The 24,945-nt window shown below is 33.5% G+C and overlaps 5 protein-coding genes across 10 annotated transcripts in view; 4 read left to right on the forward strand and 1 right to left on the reverse strand.

The window, feature by feature from the left end:
* The window catches only part of LOC134832399 (serine/threonine-protein kinase N), a 31,289-nt gene extending 28,863 nt beyond the window's left edge, over nt 1-2,426 (forward strand). For all 5 annotated transcript variants that reach the window (XM_063846410.1, XM_063846407.1, XM_063846409.1 and 2 more), the window contains 5 exons: nt 989-1,178; nt 1,231-1,412; nt 1,469-1,576; nt 1,638-1,778; nt 1,838-2,426. In XM_063846410.1, the coding sequence (XP_063702480.1) occupies nt 989-1,178; nt 1,231-1,412; nt 1,469-1,576; nt 1,638-1,778; nt 1,838-1,981 (765 nt within the window). In that variant the 3' untranslated portion in view covers nt 1,982-2,426. The remainder of the gene's footprint in view (nt 1-988; nt 1,179-1,230; nt 1,413-1,468; nt 1,577-1,637; nt 1,779-1,837) is intronic.
* Nucleotides 2,427-2,603: 177 nt separating this feature from the next.
* Nucleotides 2,604-3,685, reverse strand: LOC134832400 (RING finger protein vilya). The gene is made up of 2 exons (XM_063846412.1): nt 3,466-3,685; nt 2,604-3,406 (listed from the first exon to the last, which is right to left on the reverse strand). The coding sequence occupies exons 1-2, from the start codon at nt 3,593-3,595 to the stop codon at nt 2,730-2,732; spliced, it is 807 nt and encodes a 268-aa protein (XP_063702482.1). The 5' UTR covers nt 3,596-3,685; the 3' UTR covers nt 2,604-2,729.
* Nucleotides 3,686-4,386: 701 nt separating this feature from the next.
* On the forward strand, nt 4,387-18,154 carry LOC134832634 (neurexin-4). 2 transcript variants are annotated; one of them, XM_063846724.1, is made up of 12 exons: nt 4,387-4,542; nt 5,771-5,896; nt 11,883-12,079; nt 12,810-12,951; nt 13,023-13,393; nt 13,452-14,265; nt 14,331-14,456; nt 15,101-15,304; nt 15,366-16,609; nt 16,668-16,878; nt 16,939-17,073; nt 17,139-18,154. In XM_063846724.1, the coding sequence occupies exons 1-12, from the start codon at nt 4,482-4,484 to the stop codon at nt 17,327-17,329; spliced, it is 3,822 nt and encodes a 1,273-aa protein (XP_063702794.1). In that variant the 5' UTR covers nt 4,387-4,481; the 3' UTR covers nt 17,330-18,154. The 2 variants fall into 2 exon arrangements, with proteins under 2 accessions (XP_063702794.1, XP_063702795.1); XM_063846725.1 differs by lacking the exon at nt 11,883-12,079 and adding an exon at nt 12,423-12,619.
* LOC134832635 (L-aminoadipate-semialdehyde dehydrogenase-phosphopantetheinyl transferase) lies at nt 6,917-8,026 on the forward strand. The gene has a single exon (XM_063846726.1). The coding sequence runs from the start codon at nt 6,959-6,961 to the stop codon at nt 7,808-7,810; it is 852 nt and encodes a 283-aa protein (XP_063702796.1). The 5' UTR covers nt 6,917-6,958; the 3' UTR covers nt 7,811-8,026.
* A 625-nt stretch (nt 18,155-18,779) lies between the features above and the next one.
* On the forward strand, nt 18,780-22,351 carry LOC134832672 (ATP-dependent RNA helicase bel). The gene is made up of 3 exons (XM_063846780.1): nt 18,780-19,101; nt 19,479-21,522; nt 21,585-22,351. Exons 1-3 carry the CDS (start codon nt 19,060-19,062, stop codon nt 21,707-21,709), a joined length of 2,211 nt encoding a protein of 736 aa, XP_063702850.1. The 5' UTR covers nt 18,780-19,059; the 3' UTR covers nt 21,710-22,351.
* Nucleotides 22,352-24,945: the final 2,594 nt, after the last annotated feature.

Consider the following 24,945-nt stretch of genomic DNA (forward strand, 5'->3'; position numbering starts at 1 on the left):
AAATAATTTTTTTAATTAAAGTTTTAAAATTATTTTCGAAAAAAATTAAAAATTTTCGTTAAAAATATTAATTCTTATAAATTATTTATTAATTTTTTTTTTTTTTTTTTTTTTTTTAAAAATCATTAGGTATTTTAAATTTTTACTCAAAAAATATTTTTTTAAATTAAGGCCGCTTCAAATGAAACTCTATAGTTTTGTCCAAAATTTTTGAAATAAAAATTGATATTTGTGTATTAAAAATTGATTTAAAACAAAATTAATTAAAGTTGAAAAAAATTAATATCACAAAAATAACTGTCAAATTTTTTTTGAAAAAAAAATTCAATAATTTTCATGAAAATTAATTTTTAAAGAAAATTTTATGTCAAAATACGATTTTTAATACAAAAGTTACTAAAAATTGAAAAATTTTCTGAGAAATTTCATGAAAAATTATGAAAATACACCAAAAATTGGTAATTTTTGATGAAATTTTTAACTTTTTTTTTTATTTTGCCCCATTGGATTTTCGAAAATAAAATGGGGCATCGGACAAAACTATTGAGTTTCATTTGGAGCGGCCTAAAAAATAAATAAATTAATTTCTTTTAAATACCAATTTTTCAAATTTTTTCTTTAGAAAATCAAAACCGAAAAATTTATTTTAGAATATTTTTGTAAAAAAGTCATTGACCGTATAATTTTTCGTAAAAAATAAATATTTCGATTCAAAAAATAATTTTAAAACAAATTTCTTTAAAAAATAAAATTTTAAACTTATTTTTTTTAATCACTATTTTTCTTTACAATTTTGTTTAAATTAATTAATTTAATTTAATTAGATATTTTTTTTTTTATTTTTTTCCCTAAAAAATAAATTTTTTAATTATTTTTCTTTAAATTTTTTTTTTAATTAATTTTTTCTTAAAAAAAATGTCTAAAAAATAATTTTTAACTATTTTCTGTTAAAAATCTAACTTTAACAATTTTTTCTTTAATTAAACAGCAACACGTTTGTTTTGTCATGGAATACGCAGCCGGCGGTGATCTAATGATGCACATTCACACAGATGTCTTTAGCGAGCCACGTGCCGTCTTTTATGCCGCATGCGTTGTTTTAGGTCTCCAATACTTGCATGAGAACAAAATTATCTATCGTGACTTGAAACTTGACAATTTACTGCTCGACACTGAAGGTAAGTTGAATTTTACTGCAAAAAGACCGATTTTAAAGCAAAAATTTCATAGGTTACGTGAAAATTGCCGACTTTGGGTTGTGCAAAGAAGGCATGGGATTTGGCGATCGTACAGGAACATTCTGCGGAACGCCTGAATTTTTAGCGCCCGAAGTTTTAACAGAAACTTCTTACACGAGAGCCGTCGATTGGTGGGGATTAGGAGTTCTTATCTTCGAAATGTTGGTTGGAGAGGTAAAAATTTTAAAATTTTTTAAAAAAATTATTTTTAACTTTGTTTTTTTATACAGAGTCCCTTCCCCGGCGACGATGAAGAAGAAGTATTTGACTCGATTGTCAACGATGAAGTACGATATCCGCGCTATTTGTCATTAGAAGCTATTGCGATCATGAGAAGGGTAAGTTTTCATCAAAAAAAATTATTAAAAAAAATTAAAAATTACAATTTTTACCTTTTAGCTCCTTCGTAAAAACCCCGAACGTCGTCTCGGATCCTCAGAACGTGATGCAGAAGATGTCAAACGTCAAGCATTCTTCCGTCAAATTGTATGGAACGACTTATTGTCACGCAAAGTGAAGCCTCCATTCGTGCCAACCATCGTAAGTTTCAAAATTTTCACAAAAATTGTCAAAAAATTAATAAATTTTCAAAATTTTAGCGCTCAATGGAAGACGTTTCCAACTTTGACGAGGAATTCACTGCGGAAAAACCGCAGTTGACACCACCAAAGGAGCCGCGCCAATTGACTGAAGCCGAACAAGCATTCTTCAAAAATTTTTCATACATGGCGGATTGGTGTTAAAAAAAATGTGTTGAAAAAAATGAGAAAATGTAACTCTTTTTTTTTGTTGTAAGATATTTTTTTATTATTAATATTATCTATCATTAGCGTATTTTTTTCTTTAAATAATCATTAATCCTTAAATTTATGCTAAAAAAGTTAGAAAAGTAAGAACCACTCGTTAAAAATATTAAAAAATAAATCAGTTGGACAGTTTTGAGGTCTTCCAATCAGAAGAACGTCCATGAATGAAATTCTAAAAGAAAGAAAAAAATATTACTAAAAATATTTATTACGATGAACGCAGGTGATCAAACAAAAAATGAAATAAAGGACCATGAAATGTAGGAGAACAGAGTATTTTTGTATAAGAAAAGGGATTTTTATGCTAGAAATAGATTTAAAAGCAATATTTATGGACAGTTGAGTTAAATTTTTAATGTGAATGCCAAAATACCGTCACCTTTCACTCTTCCCACGTTAATTTTTTGCCTAAAAAAACTAAAAAAAACTCGATTCAATCAATTATTATTGTAAATGTTAATTTATGTATGGTTATAATTATTAAATCATGTTGTTATTTTGTAAGATTTATCAGTTTAGTGACGTTTTTACATCTAAGGATATCAATATTAATAAGGATTAATAAAAAAAATCATTGAAAAGTATGGAAATTGTTTATTTTTTAACAAATTTTGAATAAATTTCGACATTTAATGTCATTTTGGGTCATTTTAATGGAAATTATTAACAAATATTGAACAACAACTCAACGACGATGACGAGAAATAGTCGACGGAGTACTTTGGAAGGAAAATTCCTGCGTAAGAACCTTTGTGCGGCTCTTGTCGTTCGGTGTGCTCGCCTTTTGTGAGCTGAATGGTATCTTAGGACTCAATTTCGGTGTCGCCCCGAACAATTTCTCCTTGCAATGACGATTTATGAGGGGCGTTCCTGCGCTATCGCCGAAGAAACTGCTCGTTTTCTTGGGTTTCTCAAAGACATCATCGACGGGCGCATTAAAAATCATCGTTTCGGAGCTTTTGTCGCCCATCGATTGCGACGAGTAACCCGAACTTGTGGAATGACGCGATATATTTTTGACTTTTTTCGCGTCACGAAGGAATTTCATCCGATTTTTCAAGCGTTCCTGCAATTGTCGACGATAAACACGGGCTTTTTTGGTTTTTGCTGTCTTCTTTTGCCAGTCTGAAGCAACGCGTTCTTTGTATTCCTTCGCTTTTCGGAGTTTAACTTGCACACCATTCGTGGCAGTGACTAAGCGATTCATTTGGTACATCTGAAAGTCACGAATTCGCTTCATTTCCTGCTGATTTGTGCGACAACCTTGATAGTCGAAGTACTGCTTGGCATGGGGATTCATGGAATTTGTGATTTCCATGTAAGTTGCCTTCGATTTGCACAACGGACACATCTTGCCTTGGTCTGAAATGCGAGAAAAATGTAAAAAATCGGCGATTTGTGATGTAAACAAAGCAACTTACTCGTCTTTCCCATACAAATGTGGCAGAGAAGATGCTTTGGTTGGCAGGACAAGACGAAAAATCGACGATCCTTGTGCTTGAAGAGATGTGTGCAGATGTTGCAATGGATCCATGATATGTTTTGGGACATTTTCTCCGGAGATTTGGCACAAATACGTCTTGTCACGTCGTAAAATCGCTCACAAATGACTGACAATCCTTCCGGAGGCTTACTGTGATCGGACAATCTGTCGAAATCTAACGGATATCTGTAGTGTTGCCAGATTTTTGAAAATTTGGGGTTCGATTTTTGTGGATTTTTTGAACAAATCCTGTTGAAAGTTCTTCAAAATTGATGTGATTTGTCCTTCTTGATCCTTTTGGGTCTTTAAAATCCCTAAAAATAACCAGACGTTTACTTTTTCAGAAATTGCCGTACTTGCTAATTCAAGATTTTCAGAAAATTGCCTTTTTGAGAAATTTTTTCATCATTTTACATCAAATTTTTGGCTAAAAACGTAAGTCAAGGTAAGTTCTTAAACTTTTTATTTGAATAAAGCTTATAAATTTTCCAAAAATGAGGAAAATTCGCGAAAAAAATATTTAACGTTAAATTTGAAATCACATTCGTTGTCACGTTAATAGATCGCCACGCATGCTAATTCAAAATTTTTCAACGTTGAGACGAATGAAAGTGATAAACTTACATTTTACGAGCAATTTTCATGAAATTTTCCAAAAAGTTCTTCCATGAAGTGTAGATCTCGACGAGATTTTTTACCTTTTCTTGGATGAAAATTTTAAATTTTTCCTAAAAATGTCAAAAAATCACCAAATAAAAATGCCGTTGTCGTTAATTTCGTTAATCACAGAGAATAACGACGTTGCGAGAGAGCTGTCACTTTTTGTTTTTGTCTCAGTTCGCATTCTGCTCTCAATTCATTCGGATCGTCATCAACGGCAGCAGCGAAAAACTAACCAAAATTATTAATTTTCTTGTAAAAACAACAACTTCAAATGCCAAAAATCGCAAAATAATGCAAAAATTTTCCCTATTTGTGTTACTGTGTCTCTCGTGTTCGCGTTTTGCCAACGCAGGTACGTAAAATACGGCAAAAATAAGTCGCGTCTGTGCTAATGTGGTAACAAGTGCCCATCCCAAAGCAAATCACAATACGCAACAAACGACACACGAATCCCGAGTTTTCACGGGAAAATGCGGCAAAAAGGAAGATTTTATCGATTTTTCGGCATGCAAAGCCGGCAATCATGGCAAACGCGGATTTTGGCAAAAGATTTTTGATGTGATTTAAAAGGGTTGGAAAAACTGGGTGTGTAAGAAACGTTAAGTGAGACAGAGACTAAAAATATGTGAATGTAGTTGTAAACTACTAATTGCCTCGCTACGGAAGACGTTGAGGTGTATTTTTTTCTGTGAATGAGAATTGTTGATAAAAATTTTTTGTGTGTGGATATGTGAATGAATCACACATCTCGGGGAAAAATAATCATAAAAAGTGACAATTTTCGTTATGAAATATCGGAAAAGTTGATTTACAGGTGAAAAAGTGCAATAAAAAGTGAATTTCAATGAATTTTGTGAAAAATTAACGTGAATTAATAAAAAATTCTTATTAGAAATAATTAAAATTGAATGTTCGATCATCAAAAAAAATTAAATTTTTAACATTGTTGAGCAAATTAGACTAATAATTATTAAAAATGCCACAAAAATCATCAATTCTGTGTGTTTTTGTCATAAAATTCAACAGATTTGAAGAAAAAAATGAATAATTTGCTTAATTTATATGCTTGGTTTGGATTAATTGAAATAAATTTTTGAAATTTTGTGATTTTTTCAAGGATTTATAAAATTAAGGGACCTAAAAATTAAAAAATAAATTAAAATTTTAATTTTTTCATAAATTTAGTTAAATTCTTACCTCAAAAAATTAAAATTCATTAAAAAAATTAAAGAATTAAAAAAAATTGTCAACAGTGCACCTTAAAAAAATCAAAAATTAATCCAAAATCGCATCAAAAATCTTTTGCAACTGAAAAATGTGTTAAAATGTGTCATCTCATCGCCAACACTGTCATGCCGCCCTAAAAAGAAATATCTAATAGGATTATCTAAACGACAACAAGAACTAGAAAACTTCCTTTGTCTCCATCGTGTCTCTCTTTTCTTACTCAAAACTGAAAAATAATCCATATCCGCAATAAAATTGCATCGTAATCCCATTAAAAATGCCATTTAATCCTCTTTCCTGCACCTTTGATTCACCTGGATTGCAATTTAAACCAATTTTTTTCCATTTCACAGATTACTGGAGTGACCTAGAAGATGATTACCAAGAATACCAATGCGGAGAACCCTTGCTGCACAAAGCTGTGCTCACGGCGACGTCATCGCTGCGTGAACGGGGCCCCGAAAATGCTCGCTTGAACGGTAAGTTGATGCATCTTTTGTCTTAATTCGACGCATTTTGTGTGTTTTTTAGTTGCTTCGTTTTTAGATTTCGTTTTTTTTATTAGAAATTTTGCTCCCTTTTTATTCTTTGATTAATGTGTTGTTTTGTTTGCCTTTTGTTGAACAAAAAATGCGGTTATCCTGTTTTTTATATTCGATTTACGAGAGGTGTCAATTCATCAAACTCTTCAAAACGGAAAAAATATCACCCCTCCGACGACTCATCACGCTTTAATTCGTGAAAAACACGTTTCAGCTGCTTGCAAAACTATTTTTCGTATCCAGTTGGAAGCCAATGATGCGTGAAATTGAGTCAATGAACACATTCTGCTAATTATTCATCATCAATATATGGGATGGCACTCCATTGATAAGAGTTCTATGTAGAATTATTCAACTTTAATTGCGTTACCGGCCAATTTATGAGCACTAAAAACGTTTGTAGTTCAAAGACGAGCGATTTTTGTGCATGCGGTGAATGCACTTTTGGTGTCAGTGCGCCACAAATGGCATTGAAGTGCATTGAACTTGCAATTTTTGGCAAGAAATAACATTTTTCGTGGCTACACGATGTCTCGAGAGGCGATAACGACCTTGGTTGGAATGGAAAATTAGCATTTTTATTCAAATTTGGAATTTTTTGTTCAAAAAATGATTTAAAAATCAACAATTGAGGCTCCTCACAATATATTTCATGTCAGATTTTCACTTTTATTCATTATGTCATTGAATATCTTTTGATTCGTTCTATTTTTGGACCGCCATAAATATTGTCATCATCTTTCGTAATAATAATAATAAGCGATTACGCCAAGAAAAGCGTAAAAACAAACGATGACGACAAACATCTGTCGTCATTTATGCTAATGAAGTACATTTTCCGAGATTTCCATCCAGTTTTTAATTAAAATCCCGTAAATTCCACGAAAACCGTCGTTAATCGTCGTTAAGCATCAAATCGTTACACTCTCTCGCCGTTATTGAACTGTCAAAGTCCATCAAAAAAACCAAAACAAACGACGCCTCGTCACGCAGCTCCGCATGAAATCACTTTTAATGTCGAGCAAAGACCAGATCCGATGGGCATTCAACTTGAAAACGTTTCGCCCGTCCCTCGAGGACCTCCTGAAAGCCACATCTTGCATCCAGGCCGAAGAAAAAACCCGTTTAGCCAAGTTTGTGTTCCGAGATGACTTTGATGCCTCGCTAATTGGTCGTCTGCTAATGCGAAAATTTGTGCACGAAACAACCAATACACCTTACAGCAGTATCAAGTTCGAGCGTGATTCCAATGGGAAGCCTTATTTTGCACAAGGAAATGTGGATTTTAACGTTTCGCATCAAGGATCGTATTCAGTACTTGCGGGAATTGGCAATTCCGATACAAAAACTGCCATTGGAGTGGATGTTATGAAAATCGAGTATACCGGAGGAAAGTCGCTCGACGAGTTTTTTCGCATTATGACACGAAATTTCTCCAGTAATGAATGGGAAGCAATTAAAAATCCCTCAGAGAAGCGAGAAAAGGTGAAAAATTTCATGCGACATTGGTGCTTGAAAGAAAGTTATGTCAAAAATATTGGCGTTGGAATCACAATTGACCTACAAAAAATAAGTTTTACCACGAAAGAGCCTTTAAATGCGGAAAAAGTCATCACAAGCACGTGTCTCGATGTAAACAACATTCCTGAGACGAATTTCCTGTTCGAAGAATCTCTCTTGGATGACGATCATATCGTTGCTGTAGCATTAAAACATCCAAAATCTCCCAATGTGCCTCAAAAATTCCAAATTTTGACATTCAATGAGCTTATGGAGCATTCCTCGCCGTTACTGGAACACGATATTGACTATTGTAAAGCTATTTTAGCAAAGGAATATAAAAGACAATAAAAAACTGGGGCACAAATTATTGACTAAATAAATAAATTACAAAAATATGGTAAAAAAAAAGTGACGATTTGCAATAATTTACCCGCGTTTCGGCACTGGAAATATGATTTTCCTTCATTGTCATTACTTTTTAAGTTATCAGCCATTTCCATGCGATGCGAGAATTTCACGTAACAGGCACAACTTGGCACAACACGCACACTTTAGAGTCCCGTGAAAAACTATTTCAAAGTAAACTTTTTTCGAAAGTTGTCAAAGAAGGAAAAAGGGAAACGACCTATGTTGAGCACGAATGACCTTTGTGTGTTCAATAATATTCATCCACATGTTAATCGCATTTTCGGGACTTAACATGAGTCTGCATTTCATACATGAATTAATATTTTTTTTTTTCATTCATTTGAATGAATTTTGCATCAATTGTGTTCTTTCATTTCATGATTGCATGCTGGAGCGCCCCTTTTTATGAATATTGTCGAGTTAACGGTCGTCGCTTAAACGCACTTAAAGTCGACATAATTAAATGTTTTTTTTACGAGTAACGCATGCAAATGACAGACAGTGCCGGATTTGACATTTTCGGGATTTCGTTGACACAAAAATTGTTAATTCAATAAATTTATGCTTGGTTTGAATTAATTGAAATAATTTTTATCGTGATTTTGATGATAAGGGCCTTAAATGATCCATCACTGCTTGAAAAAAAAAATGGATTGTCTCATGCATCGACTTTTGCATGACAGAAGCTTCCTTCCTTCCGATGTTCGTCATAAAATCTAAAAGCAAAAAAAAAATGTTTAGAAATTCTTCCCTTCCCTTGTTTGTTTAGTTAGTTTGCGTTTTTTGCATTAAGATTGTTTATCAAAGGATAAAAAAAATATAAAAAATGGGAAGGGGACGACACTTTAAACAATAATCGAGAGCACGCAGATCTATCTGATGATTGCCATAATGTCTGGTGAACTTGTTTAACTTGTTAAAGTTAATGCGGGCTTGTTTGCGAATACGTTATTAAGTAATCCGGGATGTGGAAAAGGGATGGCAAGTGATCGAATTTCAGGTAATGAAGCATTTTATGAGTTAATTTTGATCTCTTGGTGTTGAAATTTTTTTTTAATCTTATAAACTTCGACTTCTTTTTGGTTAAAATTTACAAAAAAATTATCTAAAAAAATTTTTTTGGTTAGAATTCAGAAGATTTTTATCAAAAAAGTCAAAACTTACCATAAATTGAGCCAATTTCCTCCTTTTATTGTCTTGTTTTTTTTGTTAACAAGAGCTCTTAATCCCGAAAGTGGCAAACATAACGCCTTTTCTCGCTCTAAATGTCTCCCTTTTTACAGAATTTTGTTGAAATCTCCGACACAAACAAAAAAACATGCAAAAGTTGTCAAACATCCCAATCAAGATCTGCCGATTGATAATCTAAACTGTCTGCCAATGTAAATAACAAAGCTAATAAAGCAATATTCCAAAAAAAAAAAAATATAAAAATACATACACGAATATTGTTCCAATCAATGCCAATAACATCAATTTATTGTTGATACAGTAAATATTAGTAGGGATTCTTCTTTTGTTTTGCTTCAACTGCATGCCGTATTCCATTTAAAACGGTCGCATTCGAGAACTAGACCAACAAAAAAAAATAACAGAATAATCTGCAACAGAGTGAAATGCATTTATTATTACATAAACATTGTTGATGTTCTATTGAGTTTTTTGTCGCCCCTATTTATAAAATTATTTCCCTTGTTCCTTGTTTTTATTATATCTTTGAGTGACTGTTGAATGGTTGAATCCTCACACATGCGAACGAAAATTAAATTCATTAGAGTTGTAACCGATATCGGTTGAGATTTTTACATTAAGAGTCTGTTAAAAGTGCATCGTGTTATTTTTTCCGTGTCGAGTCGTCGTGTGATTCCCTGAGGGAGTCATAAAAAGAAAATTAAACTCTTGATTTGAGAATATCTGGAAAATTTGAAATTTTCATCGAATTTTTTACAAACCCCTCTGAATATCAAACGGTAGTGCGCTTTAACATGATGGCTCGTTGGTGATCGGTGAAGCGTTTAATGGTGCGTAAGTTGCATGATATTTATCGGAAATGAATAAAACCGAAATGATATGGCAAGGAAAAATTCATCAATTAATTTAGTCTTTTTTCATTTTTGTTAAATGTTGCCGTTACTTACTGATATAATTTATTCGATTTGATGTTTTTTTTGCTGCTGATACATTTTTGGTCACGGAACAGGTCGAATTTACTGATAAATTCTTCCTGTTATAGTTGAATGCACTTTTGGGGTGGTTTTTTTGATACATTTTTACAAATAATGAGTTTTCAGAGGATTTGGGATGTCTGTCTGTTGCTGTTACAACTTCTTTATTACTGAAATTCTAAAAATTTGTACCCATAATATATTTTATAGGACTTTAAATTATGAAGAATATTTTAATAGGAACAACAATCATTGAAAAAGTATCAAATGCATAACTTAGAAAATTTAAGCCTTATTTCTAAAATGAACTATAGGATGAAAAGCTACTTTGTACTTGATAAAAGCAAACAGATCAGAGTATCAAAGTTCATTATAAGTCAAATTAATTTGTGTTATCATTCCGCGAATCAAATCAGACATTCAATAGTAACTGAATAAGTCAAACTGTAATGAGCTACCTTTCTCTATGATTTGAACCATCAAGGTCCTTGAAGACCTCGAACTCGATCCCGAGTTGACAATCAGCTAGTTTGAAGACAACAACGGTTCATCGACCAAAATAGCAAAACTCGAAAATCAAAACACATTGATGTGAGACATCACTATTTGCAAGAATGTATTTGGAACAAGTTGATTAAAATGAAAAAATTCTGGCTTCATGACACATACCCACGTTTACTTCCAAAGGAACTTTAACACTATTACGAAATTTAAAAAAACGAAATATCGTCGATGGCAGACCATGCAGTATAACCAAAACTATCAATCTATCCGAAACATCGAAGAAGAGTTTCAGAGTTTCACGAATTTCATCGCTAATTGCAACAAGCTCCAAAATTGTTTTTTTTTTTGGATGATGAGATCGAAAAATTTAATCAAAAAGTAGTTAAAAACTATAAAGACATACTTAAACTTAGAACAAAAGCGCATATAAAATTACAATTAACAAAAGACCTGAGTAAAGAAGGAAGTATAACTCCTGAAATACGAAACTGATGAAATTTACGAAGACAAGATAAAATTTATACAATTAAAAGCAAATTTAACTTAAGCTCAATAATAATTATCAAAAACTTATTAGAATCCTATTGGATTGAAAATTTTTATTCATTCAATTCTAATTCTCTCAAAATGCGCTCACATTATTTCCTTCATAAAGACCCATGAGGCATTTAATATTTTTTTCTATCCTTGTTAATTTAATGAAAAATATCAAAAATTCTGTTGAATTAATCAACAACTTTTTATTGCTTTCGATATGAACTTATCAACTTTGACAAAGAAAAAAATTATCCTGAATTTTTTTTTCTCTCCTGACCAAACATTAAAGGAAACCAATCGATATTCCTTTTTTTTATTCAAACAATCATCGTGGGTGCATAAACACCTGTGCATTACGTGAAATTGTTTTTTATTAGCTAATGACGATTAAATTATTGAGCAAACAACGGAGAAAAAAGATCATATCACATATATGTTTTAGTAACCCAGAAAAGTAATATGTAAGAGTTTCCTCAGAAAAAACGACAGTTGTTCGAAAAGTAATAAATATCATGAAAAGTAATGAGATGGCAGGTTCATATATTGTTTATATTTTATTTTATTTGCCATACGGATCGAAGGGTGTAAAATTACTAAATAAACATTTAATTTATGTGATCGTTGTTTTTGTTGCACTTTTATGTTGTTTGTTCCTGCTAGCTTTGTAGATATTGATAGCTTTGTTTTGTGAAATGAGAATTTAATATGATTTTTGAAAGGGAGATTTTTTTTTTGTAGAATTTTTTTTCACCGATTTTTCTTATGATTTTGTATTTTGCATATTTTTTATATTTTGACAAAAAAAGGTGGCAATGCTTGGACAGCTAAAAATTCCGATTTTGAACAACAATTGATTATTGATTTGGGAGCCGTGCACAATATCACGAGTATCGATGTGCAAGGGCGACCTTTCAGTGGCGAGCACGTAACTGAGTTTTCGCTCAGTTACGGCTACAATGGACTCGATTTTGCGGATTACAAAGAGCCGGGTGGCAATATTAAGGTAAAAAACTGAAAAAATTCTCATGGAAAAGTGGAAATTTTCTGGAATGGAAACGGAAACACATAACAAAGCATTAGAAATTTCCCGTCACTAATCCGAAACTGACCAAATCTTGTCACTAATTGCATCCGTAGAGCATTTTTTTGTAGAAATTTAGTTGCTTGAGTAGTTTTTTCGTAGTTAGAATAACATATTAACCTTTTAATCCATATAGAAAAAGTTCTTTGAACGAACTTAACATGAAGAAAATTAATAATGGTGAACGGTTTTCTCTTTTTTCCCATGCCGCTTTGGACTTTCTTTGTACAAAAATACTTCACAACTAACCCAAAAATGCACAAAGGTCGATCTGCATGGACGCCCGTTGAGAACACGTACTATCACTTTTTGACGTTCGATCTGGGCGGTCGAAAGAAAATTCGAAAAATCGCAACTGCAGGTCGCGCAAGAACGCACGAATGCGTTACGGAATACATCGTTCAGTATTCCGACGATGGGGAAATGTGGCGTTCGTATACCGACGTTATGGGCGAGGTTCAGGTACGACAATTTGCTAACATTTTAGGCTTAAGAGCACAGGGAAGGCTATAAAAAATATTTTTTTGATTAGATTTGAATTTTTTTTAACCCAATAACATGTCAAAAGGAGATTTTTCATGGAAAAAATCCTTTTTTCAACAAAAAAAAATTACCTGATTAAATTTTAATGAAAATTTTGTTGGAAAAACAGCTTTTCAAAGGAAATACTGATGGCGATACTGTCAAAGTGAACGTCTTTGAGGTCCCAATTATCGCCCAATGGGTCAGAATCAATCCAACAAGATGGCGCGATCGAATTTCTCTACGAACGGAATTGTATGGATGTAATTATGGTAAGTTTTTCTCATCAAAAATCCCTTTTTAAGGACAATTTTTTGATGAATTTTAATTTTTTTCATTACAGACAGCGACAATTTATACTTTAACGGCTCCTCATTGGTGCGTCTTGATTTGTTGCGTGACCCAATATCGGCAGCTCGCGAAACAATTCGCTTCAGATTCAAAACCACAAACCCTAATGGCGTTCTTTTGTACTCGCGTGGCACGCAAGGCGACTACATTGCCATCCAACTGAAGGAAAATCGCCTCGTGTTGAATGTCAATTTGGGTTCAAACATCCCGACAACACTTCAGGTTGGCAGCTTGCTCGACGATAACATCTGGCACGATGTCATTGTGTCACGGAATCGTCGCGATATCATCTTTTCCGTTGATCGGGTGGTTGTGCAGGGACGTGTCAAAGGGGAATTTGACCGATTGAACTTGAATCGTGGGGTAAGTTGATGTTTGTTGAGACATTTTTCATGGTTTTGAGTGATTTTTTTCGTTTTAGTTCTACATTGGCGGCGTTCCAAATGTGCAAGAAGGGTTAATTGTTCAACAAAACTTCACAGGATGCTTTGAAAACTTGTACCTGAACTCGACAAACTTCATTCGACATCTCAGAGTTGCCTTTGAAGAAGGGGAACATTTGCGATTTGAGCGTGTTAATACTTTTTACACGTGTCCTGAGCCTCCAATCATTCCCGTGACATTTTTAACGCGTGCTTCTTACGCGCGTCTCAAGGGATACGAAGGCATGCGAACCATGAATGTCTCTTTTTACTTCCGTACCTATGAAGAACGCGGTGTGATGTTGCATCATGACTTTACATCAACGAACAACGCCTATGTCAAGCTCTATCTCGAAGATGGCAACGTCAAAGTCGAAATTAAGACGAATGATCAACCAACGCCGACAATTTTGGACAATTACGACGAGAAATTCAACGATGGCAGATGGCATTCGCTCGTTTTGACAGTCGGCAAGAACAATTTGGTGCTCGATATTGACCAGAGACCCATGAGAACGACCAAATTGATCAACATTTTCACCGGAAGTTGGTATTACATCGCCGGCGGAAAGTCCAAAGATGGTTTTGTTGGATGTATGCGCATGATAACTGTCGATGGAAATTATAAACTGCCCACAGATTGGAAGGAGGAAGAGTTTTGTTGCAAAAATGAAGTTGTTTTTGATGCGTGTCACATGACAGATCGTTGTAATCCGAACCCGTGCAAACATAATGGCATTTGCAAGCAAAATTCGTTGGAGTTCTTCTGCGATTGCTCGAATACGGGATATGCTGGTGCTGTGTGTCATACTTGTAAGAATGAAATTTCTCGTTGGAAATCGATTTTTTATTAAATTTTTCGTATTTTTATGTTTTAGCTTTGAATCCATTGTCGTGCCAGGCGTACAAAAATGTTCAATCTGTGAACCAGAGAGCAAATGTGATGATCGACGTTGATGGCAGTGGTCCATTAAATCCATTCCCTGTTACTTGTGAATTTTATGGTAAGTTTTTCTTTTGGATTTTGATACTAAATTTATTAAAAATTGTTTAAAATTGAAAGAATTTTTAAAATTAGAAAATATTATTCAATTTTCAAAAAAAAAATTTTCTTGGATTTTTTTAATTTTTTTTTTCTTGAAATTTAAAAAAAAATAATTTAAGGTTCAATTCAAATTGAAAATATTTAAAATTTTTTTTTTTTAATTTCAAATGATTTTTAAAAAATTTTAAAATAATTTTAACAAAGTTTTAAAATAATTTTTAAAAAGTTTTAAAATAATTTTATAATTTTAAATTTTTTCTAAAAAATTTAAAATAATTTTTGAAATATAAATTTTAAAAAAATTATAAACTAATTTTTGAAAAATAAATTTTTAAAAAATTATAAAATAAAAAAATATTTTATAATTTTTTAAAAATATTAAAATATTTTTTTTAAAAATTTTAAAATATTTTTGTTAAAAAATTTTAAAATATATTTTTTTTTACTTTGAATTATCTCAAATTGAACCTTAAATTATAATTTTAAATTTCAAGGAAAAAAAATTAAAAAATCAAAGAAAATATTTTTTTATTTTAAAAATGCTTGAATTTTTTTTCAAAAATTTGCTAATTTAACATTTTTTTAAAAAAAATATTTTTTCAGCTGATGGACGAGTTGTTACAGTTTTAAGTCACAGTTCGGATCATACGACAACCGTTGATGGATTCCAAGAACCCGGATCTTTCGAACAAAAGATTATTTACGAAGCCGATCTACCTCAAATTGAAGCCTTATTAAATCGATCACAATCGTGTTGGCAAAGTTTGTCATATGCCTGCAAAGCTTCTCGTTTATTCAACTCTCCATGTAAGTTTTTTATTCAGTTTTCCTCTATTCAACGCAAAAAACTTGATTTTTTTCATTTTAGCTGATGAACTTTCCTTCCGCCCTTATTCCTATTGGGTATCACGTCACAACCAACCGATGGATTACTGGGCAGGAGCTCTTCCGGGTTCACGTAAATGCGAATGTGGCATCTTAGGTTCATGCTCGGACCCCTCAAAATGGTGTAACTGCGATTCGGGCAGCTTGGAATGGCAAGAAGACAGCGGCAGTATTCGTGAAAAGGAATTTTTGCCGGTTCGTGCATTGCGATTCGGTGACACGGGCACACCTTTGGATGAGCGAAAGGGACGTTATACTTTGGGTCCGTTAATTTGCGAAGGAGATGATTTGTTCAACAATGTCGTGACATTCCGAATCACCGATGCGACAATCAATTTGCCTACTTTCGATATGGGTCATTCGGGAGATATTTATCTGGAATTCCGTACAACGGTAGAAAATGCCGTGATTTTCCACTCGAAAGGACCAACGGATTATATAAAATTGAGCATAATTGGCGGCAAAAAATTACAATTCCAATATCAGGCGGGTTCGGGACCCTTAGGAGTGAATGTCGAAACGAGCTACCATTTGAACGATAATAAATGGCATTCAGTGAGTGTCGAACGAAATCGTAAAGAAGCTCGTTTGGTAGTTGATGGAGCATTAAGAGCTGAAGTTCGTGAACCTCCAGGTCCCGTAAGAGCGTTACATTTAACCTCAGATCTCGTTATCGGAGCAACTGTTGATTACCGCGATGGATATGTCGGATGCATTCGAGCTCTTTTACTCAACGGAGTGATGACAGATTTGAAGAGTTACGCTGAACGTGGCTTATATGGCGTTTCCACAGATTGCATTGGTCGTTGCGACTCGTCGCCATGCTTGAATAACGGAACATGCTTCGAACGATATGACGGATTTTCGTGCGATTGTCGTTGGAGTTCCTTCAAGGGACCAATTTGCGCTGACGAAATTGGCGTCAATTTACGTTCAAGCTCCATGATCAAATACGACTTCTTGGGATCGTGGCGTTCGACCATCGCCGAAAGTATTCGCGTTGGTTTCACGACAACGAATCAAAAAGGTTTCTTGCTCGGCTTTTCATCGAACATCTCAGGCGAATATCTCACAATTATGGTTTCCAATTCCGGTAATTTGCGTATCGTATTCGATTTTGGCTTCGAAAGACAGGAATTGATTTATCCGCAACGACATTTCGGACTCGGGCAGTATCACGATATGCACTTTAGTCGCAAAAATTCGGGATCAACAGTCGTTGTTAAGGTAATTTTTGATAATTTTCTTGAAAAAATCATCAAATAATGAACAAATTTTATTTTAGATTGACAATTTGGACCCTGTTGAATGGCATTTTGACATAAAAGACTCAGCTGATGCCCAATTTAACAACATTCAGTACATGTATATTGGTAAAAATGAGTCCATGAATGATGGTTTCGTCGGTTGTGTATCGAGAGTCGAGTTTGATGACATCTATCCATTGAAATTACTGTTCCAAGAGAATCCTCCTGATAATGTCAAGTCCTATGGATGTAAGAATTTTAATTTTTTATCGTGAAAAAATCATTTTTTAATGAAAATTTGTCTTTTAGCTTCCTTAACAGAAGATTTCTGTGGCGTAGAGCCCGTTACTCATCCGCCAATCGAGTTGGAAACTCGTCCTCCGCCAGAAGTAGATGAAGATAAGTTAAATCGTTATCGTCCTATTAGCTCAGCAGTATTAGGAAGTGAGTTTTTCGTCAAAATTTCTCTTTGAAAAATTTTTTAATTTAATTTTTTCTCATTAAAAAAGGTGTCTTAGCAATAATTTTCTTACTTCTCGTGCTCGTGCTGTTACTAATTGGACGTTTGTTGGCACGACACAAGGGCGAATACCTTACGCAGGAAGATAAGGGAGCTGACGATGCCATGGATCAAGATGATGCCGTCTTACATGCCACTACGGGACATCAAGTGTCAAAACGAAAAGAATGGTTCATCTAAATTTATTAGTTTTATCACACAAAAAGAAGGAAGAAAAGACATGCAATAATCTTTTTTATTGAAAAAAGAGCAGAAACCGCAAAGTTATGATGAGAACGAAAAAAAAAATGATTGTTTTCGATAAAATTTTAACGTTTTATCTAATCGTAGGGAATAGTTTTGTTCATTTTCTACATCATTTTATCTAGAATTAAGAGAAAAATTAGTTTATAGCAAGGCATTTATTTGACGTTTTTTCAACTGTGTAAATAATTTTCAAGTAATCCGTACAAATTTTCGATGACTTAAATTTTTTTATTTTAATTTTTAACACGAATCTCATTCTTATCAGCATCCACCAAGATACTTGCGAAGAAGATTGTTTCCGTCCGTTTATTTTTAGAAAATTTATTTTTAAGTTTTATCATTTTTTTGACCTTAATTTTATTTTATAAAAAGATTTTATTTTATTTTTTTCTGTATCTTTTAAAAAAAATCTAAAAAATAAATCAAGTCTTCTACAAAAAATTTTTTATATTTTTTTTTATTATTTTTTACAAATTTTACCAAAAAGTAGATTCCAACTATTTAGCGAGAAAAAAAGCCAAATTTAATGAAATTAGAGCAGCTTAGAATTTTTCCACTTTTCCAACTCTCAGAAGACAACAAAAAAAGAAAATGAGACAAAAGAGGCCCAAAAAAATCGCAATCGAAAAGTAAAGTTGGTGTGTGCCTTAAAAACTAATCGAAAGACCTTTAAACATCTCAGTGAAATGCTCAGTCCATGAACAAAAGTCTCAAATCACTTGTACAGCTAAAAATCGAAAATCATTTTTCTTTAGAAATTAAGACAAATAAAATTATTGAATTCACTCAATTTTTTATGACTTTTTATTCGTTTCTTGAACAAAATTCTCATAGTAAGGTTATGAAAAATTTATAAAAATTTAAACTGATTTAATTTTTATTTTTTTTTTATCAATCATAAGGCTCAAAAATTAGAGGTTAGATCTAAAATTTTAAGATCGTACGATTTTAGATGAAAATTTAAAAGTTTAGATTCAAAATTTAAAGATTTTTCACAAAACATTAATACTTTATATCAAAATTAGAAGATCTTATATAGAAACTTTAAGATTTTATAACAAAATTCAAAGTTTTAGATCAAAATTTTTAAGTTTTAGAAATCAACCAATCACAGCGTTTTGTTCTTTCGCTCCGCCCTCTTTTTCTTAAAACTCGATTTCTTGTAAAAATTGAATTTTTTTGTGTAAAATTTCATTCTTAATAAATTTTTTCAATTATTTCAAAGCTTTTCTACTAAAAATCCTTCAAAAATTCGAAAAATTGATAAAATCTGCTTACTGCTTACATAAATTCCAATGGAATTTCATTCAAATACTTCATATAAATACCTCAAAAAAATTCCGAAATACCAAATACCTGATCAATTTCAGACAACCCACTGTCTTGTACAGTCAAATAATTACGGACAATTAATTTTGCAGAAAAAAAGTGTTTAAACAACATTTTAGTTGAAGAAACTGTATCCTTGTGATAAAACATTGCTTCTAGCACGCGCATAGCTAAAAATTGCAGTGAATAAACTGGAAAAACGTCAGTTTTCGTTAAAACAAAAAATCAGCACACACAAAGGAAACGCTCTATACATAGCTCCATACACACACACACGTAATTTTGCTCGAGCAGAAGAGAGGAAAAAAAGAAGCCTTGTCGCATCGTAAAGTACTATGTACAAATCTGATTCCCAAAATGAGTTTCTAGAACAGCGAGTAAGTATCCTTCCGGGCATGGCGAATGGCCTGACGAATCTGATCTGGGGGATTGCGAGAACGCGTGTCGCGAACTGTAAAATACAAATGGCCGTCATTTCTGTAGTGCTATTACACAACGTACGTAGCGCACGTCAAGAATGGTGGTTACTCTAATTTTATTCTTGAAACCCATTTTCGTCGTCATCTACGATGTGATGACGATTCGCGTTCGTTTGGAGTTTGGTAATTGCATGGCATTGAGAAATTACGGGGTTTGGGGGAAAAATTTTACAGTTCTTGCGGAATTTCGTCAGATTGTGTCAATGACCTAATCTCGCGATGGCATAGATATTTCGACAATGAGTGTGTGTTAATTTCTTTTTTTTTCTTTCTAGTTTGCCGTTCTAGATGTAAACGATAGTAAGGAAGCTAAAAATCCAAGTGCACCTGGATCTGCTGTATATATTCCCCCGCATTTACGAGGAAGTGGTGGAAACAACAATTCGTCTCGCGGTGAACAAAGCGCCGATTCTGAGGAAGCTGCAGGTCGCGCCGAGAACGGGCCTCCTCCGCAGCATCAAAATAATCGCGAAAACAATCGCTACAATCGGGATTATCGCAATAACGATTCGAGAGATTACAACGGCGGCGGCGGCGGAAATCGCGGCAAGTTTGATCGTGGCAACAACGATCGCGGCGGTTACGGAAACTACGGAAATCGAGGACGACGCAACGACGACGGAGGAAATTATCAGAACGGCGACAACTACAATAGACGAGGCGGCGGCGGCGGCGAAAATTGGTCGAACAACAGAGGCGGCAACCGTGATTTCCAGAATCGCGACAATGGACCGCCGCAACGTACGAACAATCGTTGGCAGGAGCCCAGCGATCGCCAAGAACCCCAAATGGGAGGACGTTGGAATGAACGACGCGATATCGACTACACCATTCCCCTGGCACGCGATGATCGTCTCGAGCAGGAGCTCTTCGGTACAACAAACACCGGTATTAACTTTAGCAAGTACGAAGATATTCCCGTGGAAGCGACGGGCACAAATGTCCCGGCACACATCAATAGCTTCGAGGATGTCAAGCTGACAGAAATTATCCGCAACAACATAAACTTGGCACGCTATGACAAACCGACGCCCGTACAAAAGTACGCGATACCGATTATCATCAATGGTCGCGATTTGATGGCATGCGCCCAGACTGGATCTGGCAAGACGGCGGCGTTTCTCGTGCCGATTCTCAATCAGATGTACGAGCGCGGTGTGCAGAGCAATCCACCGAACGATCGTCCCTACAATCGTCGCAAGCAATATCCGCTTGGGCTTGTGTTGGCGCCGACGCGCGAACTTGCCACACAAATTTTCGAAGAAGCAAAGAAATTCTCGTATCGCTCTCGAATGCGCCCTGCTGTCTTGTACGGCGGCAACAACACTACCGAACAAATGCGCGAACTCGATCGCGGATGTCACTTGATCGTCGCTACGCCAGGACGTCTCGAGGATATGATCACTCGGGGCAAAGTTGGCTTGGATAACATTCAGTTTTTGGTGTTGGATGAGGCAGATCGTATGTTGGATATGGGTTTCGAGCCGCAAATTCGTCGCATTGTCGAAGCAAATAACATGCCGCCGACCGGAGAACGTCAAACTCTCATGTTCTCAGCTACTTTCCCGAAGGCAATTCAAGAACTGGCGAGCGATTTCTTGCATAACTACATTTTCTTGGCAGTAGGACGTGTCGGATCCACATCGGAGAACATCACGCAGACCGTTTTGTGGGTAAATGAGCACGAAAAACGCTCCTACTTGTTGGATTTGTTGAGTCCCTTCAAGGATGGCGGGCAGGAATATGGCGCCGACAGTCTCACACTCATTTTCGTCGAAACCAAGAAAGGCGCTGACGCTCTCGAGGAATATTTGTACCAATACAAGCATCCCGTAACAAGTATCCATGGCGATCGTACGCAAAAGGAACGCGAAGAAGCTCTGAAATGCTTCCGTTCCGGCGTGTGTCCCATTTTGGTAGCTACTGCTGTTGCTGCTCGTGGTTTAGACATTCCGCACGTGAAGAATGTTATCAACTTTGATCTGCCATCGGACATTGAGGAATATGTGCATCGTATCGGGCGTACAGGACGCATGGGAAATTTGGGCGTTGCCACGAGTTTCTTCAACGAGAAGAATCGCAACATTTGCGCCGACTTGGTTGAATTGTTGGTCGAGACGAAGCAAGAACTCCCGTCGTTCTTGGAAGAAATGCATTCGCAGGAACGTTCGCATGGCGGCGGAAGACGCCCAGGCGGGCAACGTCGTTACGGAGGCAACTCTTTCAACTCACGCGATTACCGTACTCAAAATCAACGCGGAGGCAACAGCGATAACCGCAATTCGTCACGCAATGGCAGAAATATGGGATCCAATTATGGTAAAATTTTAACTTTTTTTTTTCAAAAAAATTCTTTTTTAACAATATTTTTTCCAAAACAGGCGGCGGAAGCAACGACTACTATTCATATAGTAATCGCAATGGAAATTCTGGCGGCAACTATGGCGGAAATTACTCCTCTACAAACAATTCCAGCGGAGGCCCAGACTGGTGGGGCGATAATTAAGCAAATTATTCATCATCGGCTTGTCGTTCGTCATCATCTTTCAAAAAATTCGTTCAAATTTCAAACAATACGATTTTTCATTATCACATTTCATTTAACATAATATTATTACTACATTATATACTACAAACAAATTCAAAAAACCAGCAAAAAAATAAAAATAGCGACAAAGATCTTGTTCAAACAAAAAAAATTAAATACTTAGAATACACACTCACACTAAACAAAACAAAAAACTGATAAACTTTTGCACATTGGATTTATTTTTGAGAAAAATACGAGAATAAAATTACCATCATCATCAAAAAAATATTAAATGAATTAAAAATCGATCCAATATGTTGCACCTGCAGATTAAAAATAAAAGAAAAATTCTTCAAAAAAAAAAAAAAAAACTTCTGCTGTCCTTAAAAATTATTATAATTATAATTATTATTATTATTTATATGAAAAAATGAATCGACAGCAGTCGAATTATCAATCGCGACAAGAGAAAAGAAAAGATTGTGTAAAAGTTGACAAAAAAAATTATATATTAAAACAAACATATGCTTATCTTTTTGTCTTCGAATCAATTGAATAAACAAAAAAAAATGAATAATTATTATTGAATAATAATTTAAAAATGAAAAATAATAAAAAAAAACTTTGATTGATCAGAGTATCAAACAAAAAGAAAAATTAACGTCTTTTAATTTTAGAAAATTTTTTATTCCGAAGGTTTTTATGAAAAATGTAAGTTTTATGAGTTGGAGTTAATTAAATGTTAATATTGAATTTTATTGAAAATTTTTATGAAATTAACATTTTATTCAACTTTTGTTGGATTTCAAAGCTAAAATTGAATAAATATTCATTCTAAAGATGATTTCCATCAAAATCTCCTTGATTTTTAAAGAAATAAAAAAAAATTTTTTTTCCTTGACCGTTTTTCGAAAAAAAAATTAAAACGGTCATGAAATTTTTCAAGTCAAGATCTAACAAACTTTTGATGGATTTCAAAGCTAAAATTGAATAAATATTCATTCTAAAGATGATTTCCATCAAAATCTCCTTGATTTTTAAAGAAATAAAAAAAAATTTTTTTTCCTTGACCGTTTTTCGAAAAAAAAATTAAAACGGTCATGAAATTTTTCAAGTCAAGATCTAACAAACTTTTGATGGATTTCAAAGCTAAAATTGAATAAATATTCATTCTAAAGATGATTTCCATCAAAATCTCCTTGATTTTTAAAGAAATAAAAAAAAATTTTTCCTTGACCGTTTTTAGAAAAAAAAAATTAAAACGGTCATGAAATTTTTCAAGTCAAGATCTAACAAACTTTTGATGGATTTCAAAGCTAAAATTGAATAAATATTCATTCTAAAGATGATTTCCATCAAAATCTCCTTGATTTTTAAAAAAATACATAAAAAAATTTTTTTTTTTGGCACAGCGTTACATATCAACTTATTTGGGTTTTGTTCATTTAAAGTCCTTTGTAAAGTTGTCTTAACGCAATAATAATTTTTAAATAATTTTAAATTTTATCAAAGAACCATTTTTGATTTTGAGACTTTTCATCAAAATATTAAAAAAATTCTAAAAAAAAAATTAAAAAATGATTAAAATTTCTTTTAAAAATTAATTTGAATTCTAAAAAAAATTCTTAATTTCAAAAAATAATAATTTTTTTAACAAAAATTCTTGAAAATTATTAAAATTTGTTCAAAAAATAAATAAAAATCATCTTGTCACCGTACTTCAAGACTCTCCAACAAACGTTTATCCATCTACCTCTCTCATTTTTTTTTTTGCTTGTATTTTACCTCCATTCATTCATTCATGTGTGTTCTGCATTTCTTTCATAACTTCTTCGTCTTCTTCAGTCGCACGCCAACCATTCAGCAATTCAGATTCTTTCTTTTTTTCTTGTTCGGTCCTCTGCAAGAATTTAAAGTAATAATAAAAAAAAATCATCAAATAAAAAAAATAATTTAACAGGAATTATTCGAATTGCTTGATAATTAAATTCCCGTGAAGCATTCGAAAAAAAAAGTTTGTGACAAAAAAAATCAAGAATTAAAAAAGAAGAAGTAAATCACAAAAAAATAAAAAAAAAGATGAGATAAAGAAGGAAATACAATTAAAAATCAATACCTGAGCTGCAGTTTCCTTGTGAATGTGTGTGTGTCTAAAAAAAATAAAATAAAATAACAAATCAGTACTTTTCTTCGTGGTATAAAATTTAACAGAACCAACAACCGATCGAACAGGAGAGATGTTGAAACGTGTTCTTCTAAGCAAGCACCAATAATAACGTATAACGGTTAATCTTTGTTGTCGTCCAGCACCACGCATTCATACGCTAAACAATAAAATTTTACAAGTTTGTGCGAATTTCGATCAAAAAACATTTTTTTGTCGCATCAAAAATGAATTTCAAAAGGATACTTGACACAATTCTAAAGGTAGGTCAACATTTCTACAATTCACGGTCAATCCATGCAAAATTCGTAAACAACAATCGTGAGAGAGACGAGAAATTGCTCGTCATGTCATGTAAATTTGTTACAATTACTATTTTTTTTCTCTTTATTTATTGAGGCCATCATCATTTTCGAATTATGAGTGGGCTAGCTGAACTATGGGAAAATTGTTTAAAAAATATTTCCCTTACGTGTCTTTCTTCTTATTCTTTCCGCAATTGTTGTGACTAATCGCATTAAAAACATTTTCGTGTCCAAAAAAAATTTTTTTTTTCGCCGCAAGAAAATGAAATGCAAAAAAGTGTGTCAGTTACTTGTCAGTCAGTCAGTCTTAAGCTCTAATTTGGTGTCATTTTTGTTTTCATGAGACTTACTTGCCTATTTGGTATGCGACGTGCTGTAAATGAGTGAGAGACAACGCGCCTATTGTCTTTTCACATCGCACGCAGGTAGATAAACAAACACGGTAAACACAGTAATGAAAGGGAAAGAACCGCACAAGTGACAGTTCTGATGAGTATTGTTGGGATTTTGGGAGCATGACGACCTGAAATTGGATTAAAAGTGTTAAAAATGGGCGTAGAATGATCAAAAGTGGTAAACAATTTAATTGCAGGAAGTTTTGAATTGAATCGGGTTGAAATTTGATTTTTAACCGATTGGAGATCGATCTAAAATTTTTGAAAATTTGAATTGTTGAAAGCTTTTGAATGAATTTATATTTTTTAAGAGCTAAAGGGGTTTAAAGATGAAAAAAACGATCTAGA

Source organism: Culicoides brevitarsis, chromosome 2 (assembly GCF_036172545.1).
Source record: "Culicoides brevitarsis isolate CSIRO-B50_1 chromosome 2, AGI_CSIRO_Cbre_v1, whole genome shotgun sequence".
In the NCBI taxonomy this organism is placed as follows: Eukaryota; Metazoa; Arthropoda; class Insecta; order Diptera; family Ceratopogonidae; genus Culicoides; species Culicoides brevitarsis.

What these genes read in the sequence shown, in the direction of transcription:
- LOC134832635 (XM_063846726.1), top strand. Translation starts at nt 6,959, where the DNA reads ATGAAATCACTTTTAATGTCGAGCAAAGACCAGATCCGATGGGCATTC.
- LOC134832400 (XM_063846412.1), bottom strand. Translation starts at nt 3,595, where the DNA reads ATGTCCCAAAACATATCATGGATCCATTGCAACATCTGCACACATCTC. An exon ending in CATTTGTATGGGAAAGACGA is followed by an intron (nt 3,407 to 3,465) that starts GTAAGTTGCTTT and finishes CTCGCATTTCAG; the next exon opens with ACCAAGGCAAGATGTGTCCG.
- LOC134832634 (XM_063846724.1), top strand. Translation starts at nt 4,482, where the DNA reads ATGCAAAAATTTTCCCTATTTGTGTTACTGTGTCTCTCGTGTTCGCGT. An exon ending in AGCCGGGTGGCAATATTAAG is followed by an intron (nt 12,080 to 12,809) that starts GTAAAAAACTGA and finishes TTGGAAAAACAG; the next exon opens with CTTTTCAAAGGAAATACTGA. An exon ending in GATTGAACTTGAATCGTGGG is followed by an intron (nt 13,394 to 13,451) that starts GTAAGTTGATGT and finishes TTTTCGTTTTAG; the next exon opens with TTCTACATTGGCGGCGTTCC.
- LOC134832672 (XM_063846780.1), top strand. Translation starts at nt 19,060, where the DNA reads ATGTACAAATCTGATTCCCAAAATGAGTTTCTAGAACAGCGA. An exon ending in ATGAGTTTCTAGAACAGCGA is followed by an intron (nt 19,102 to 19,478) that starts GTAAGTATCCTT and finishes TTTTCTTTCTAG; the next exon opens with TTTGCCGTTCTAGATGTAAA. An exon ending in AAATATGGGATCCAATTATG is followed by an intron (nt 21,523 to 21,584) that starts GTAAAATTTTAA and finishes TTTCCAAAACAG; the next exon opens with GCGGCGGAAGCAACGACTAC.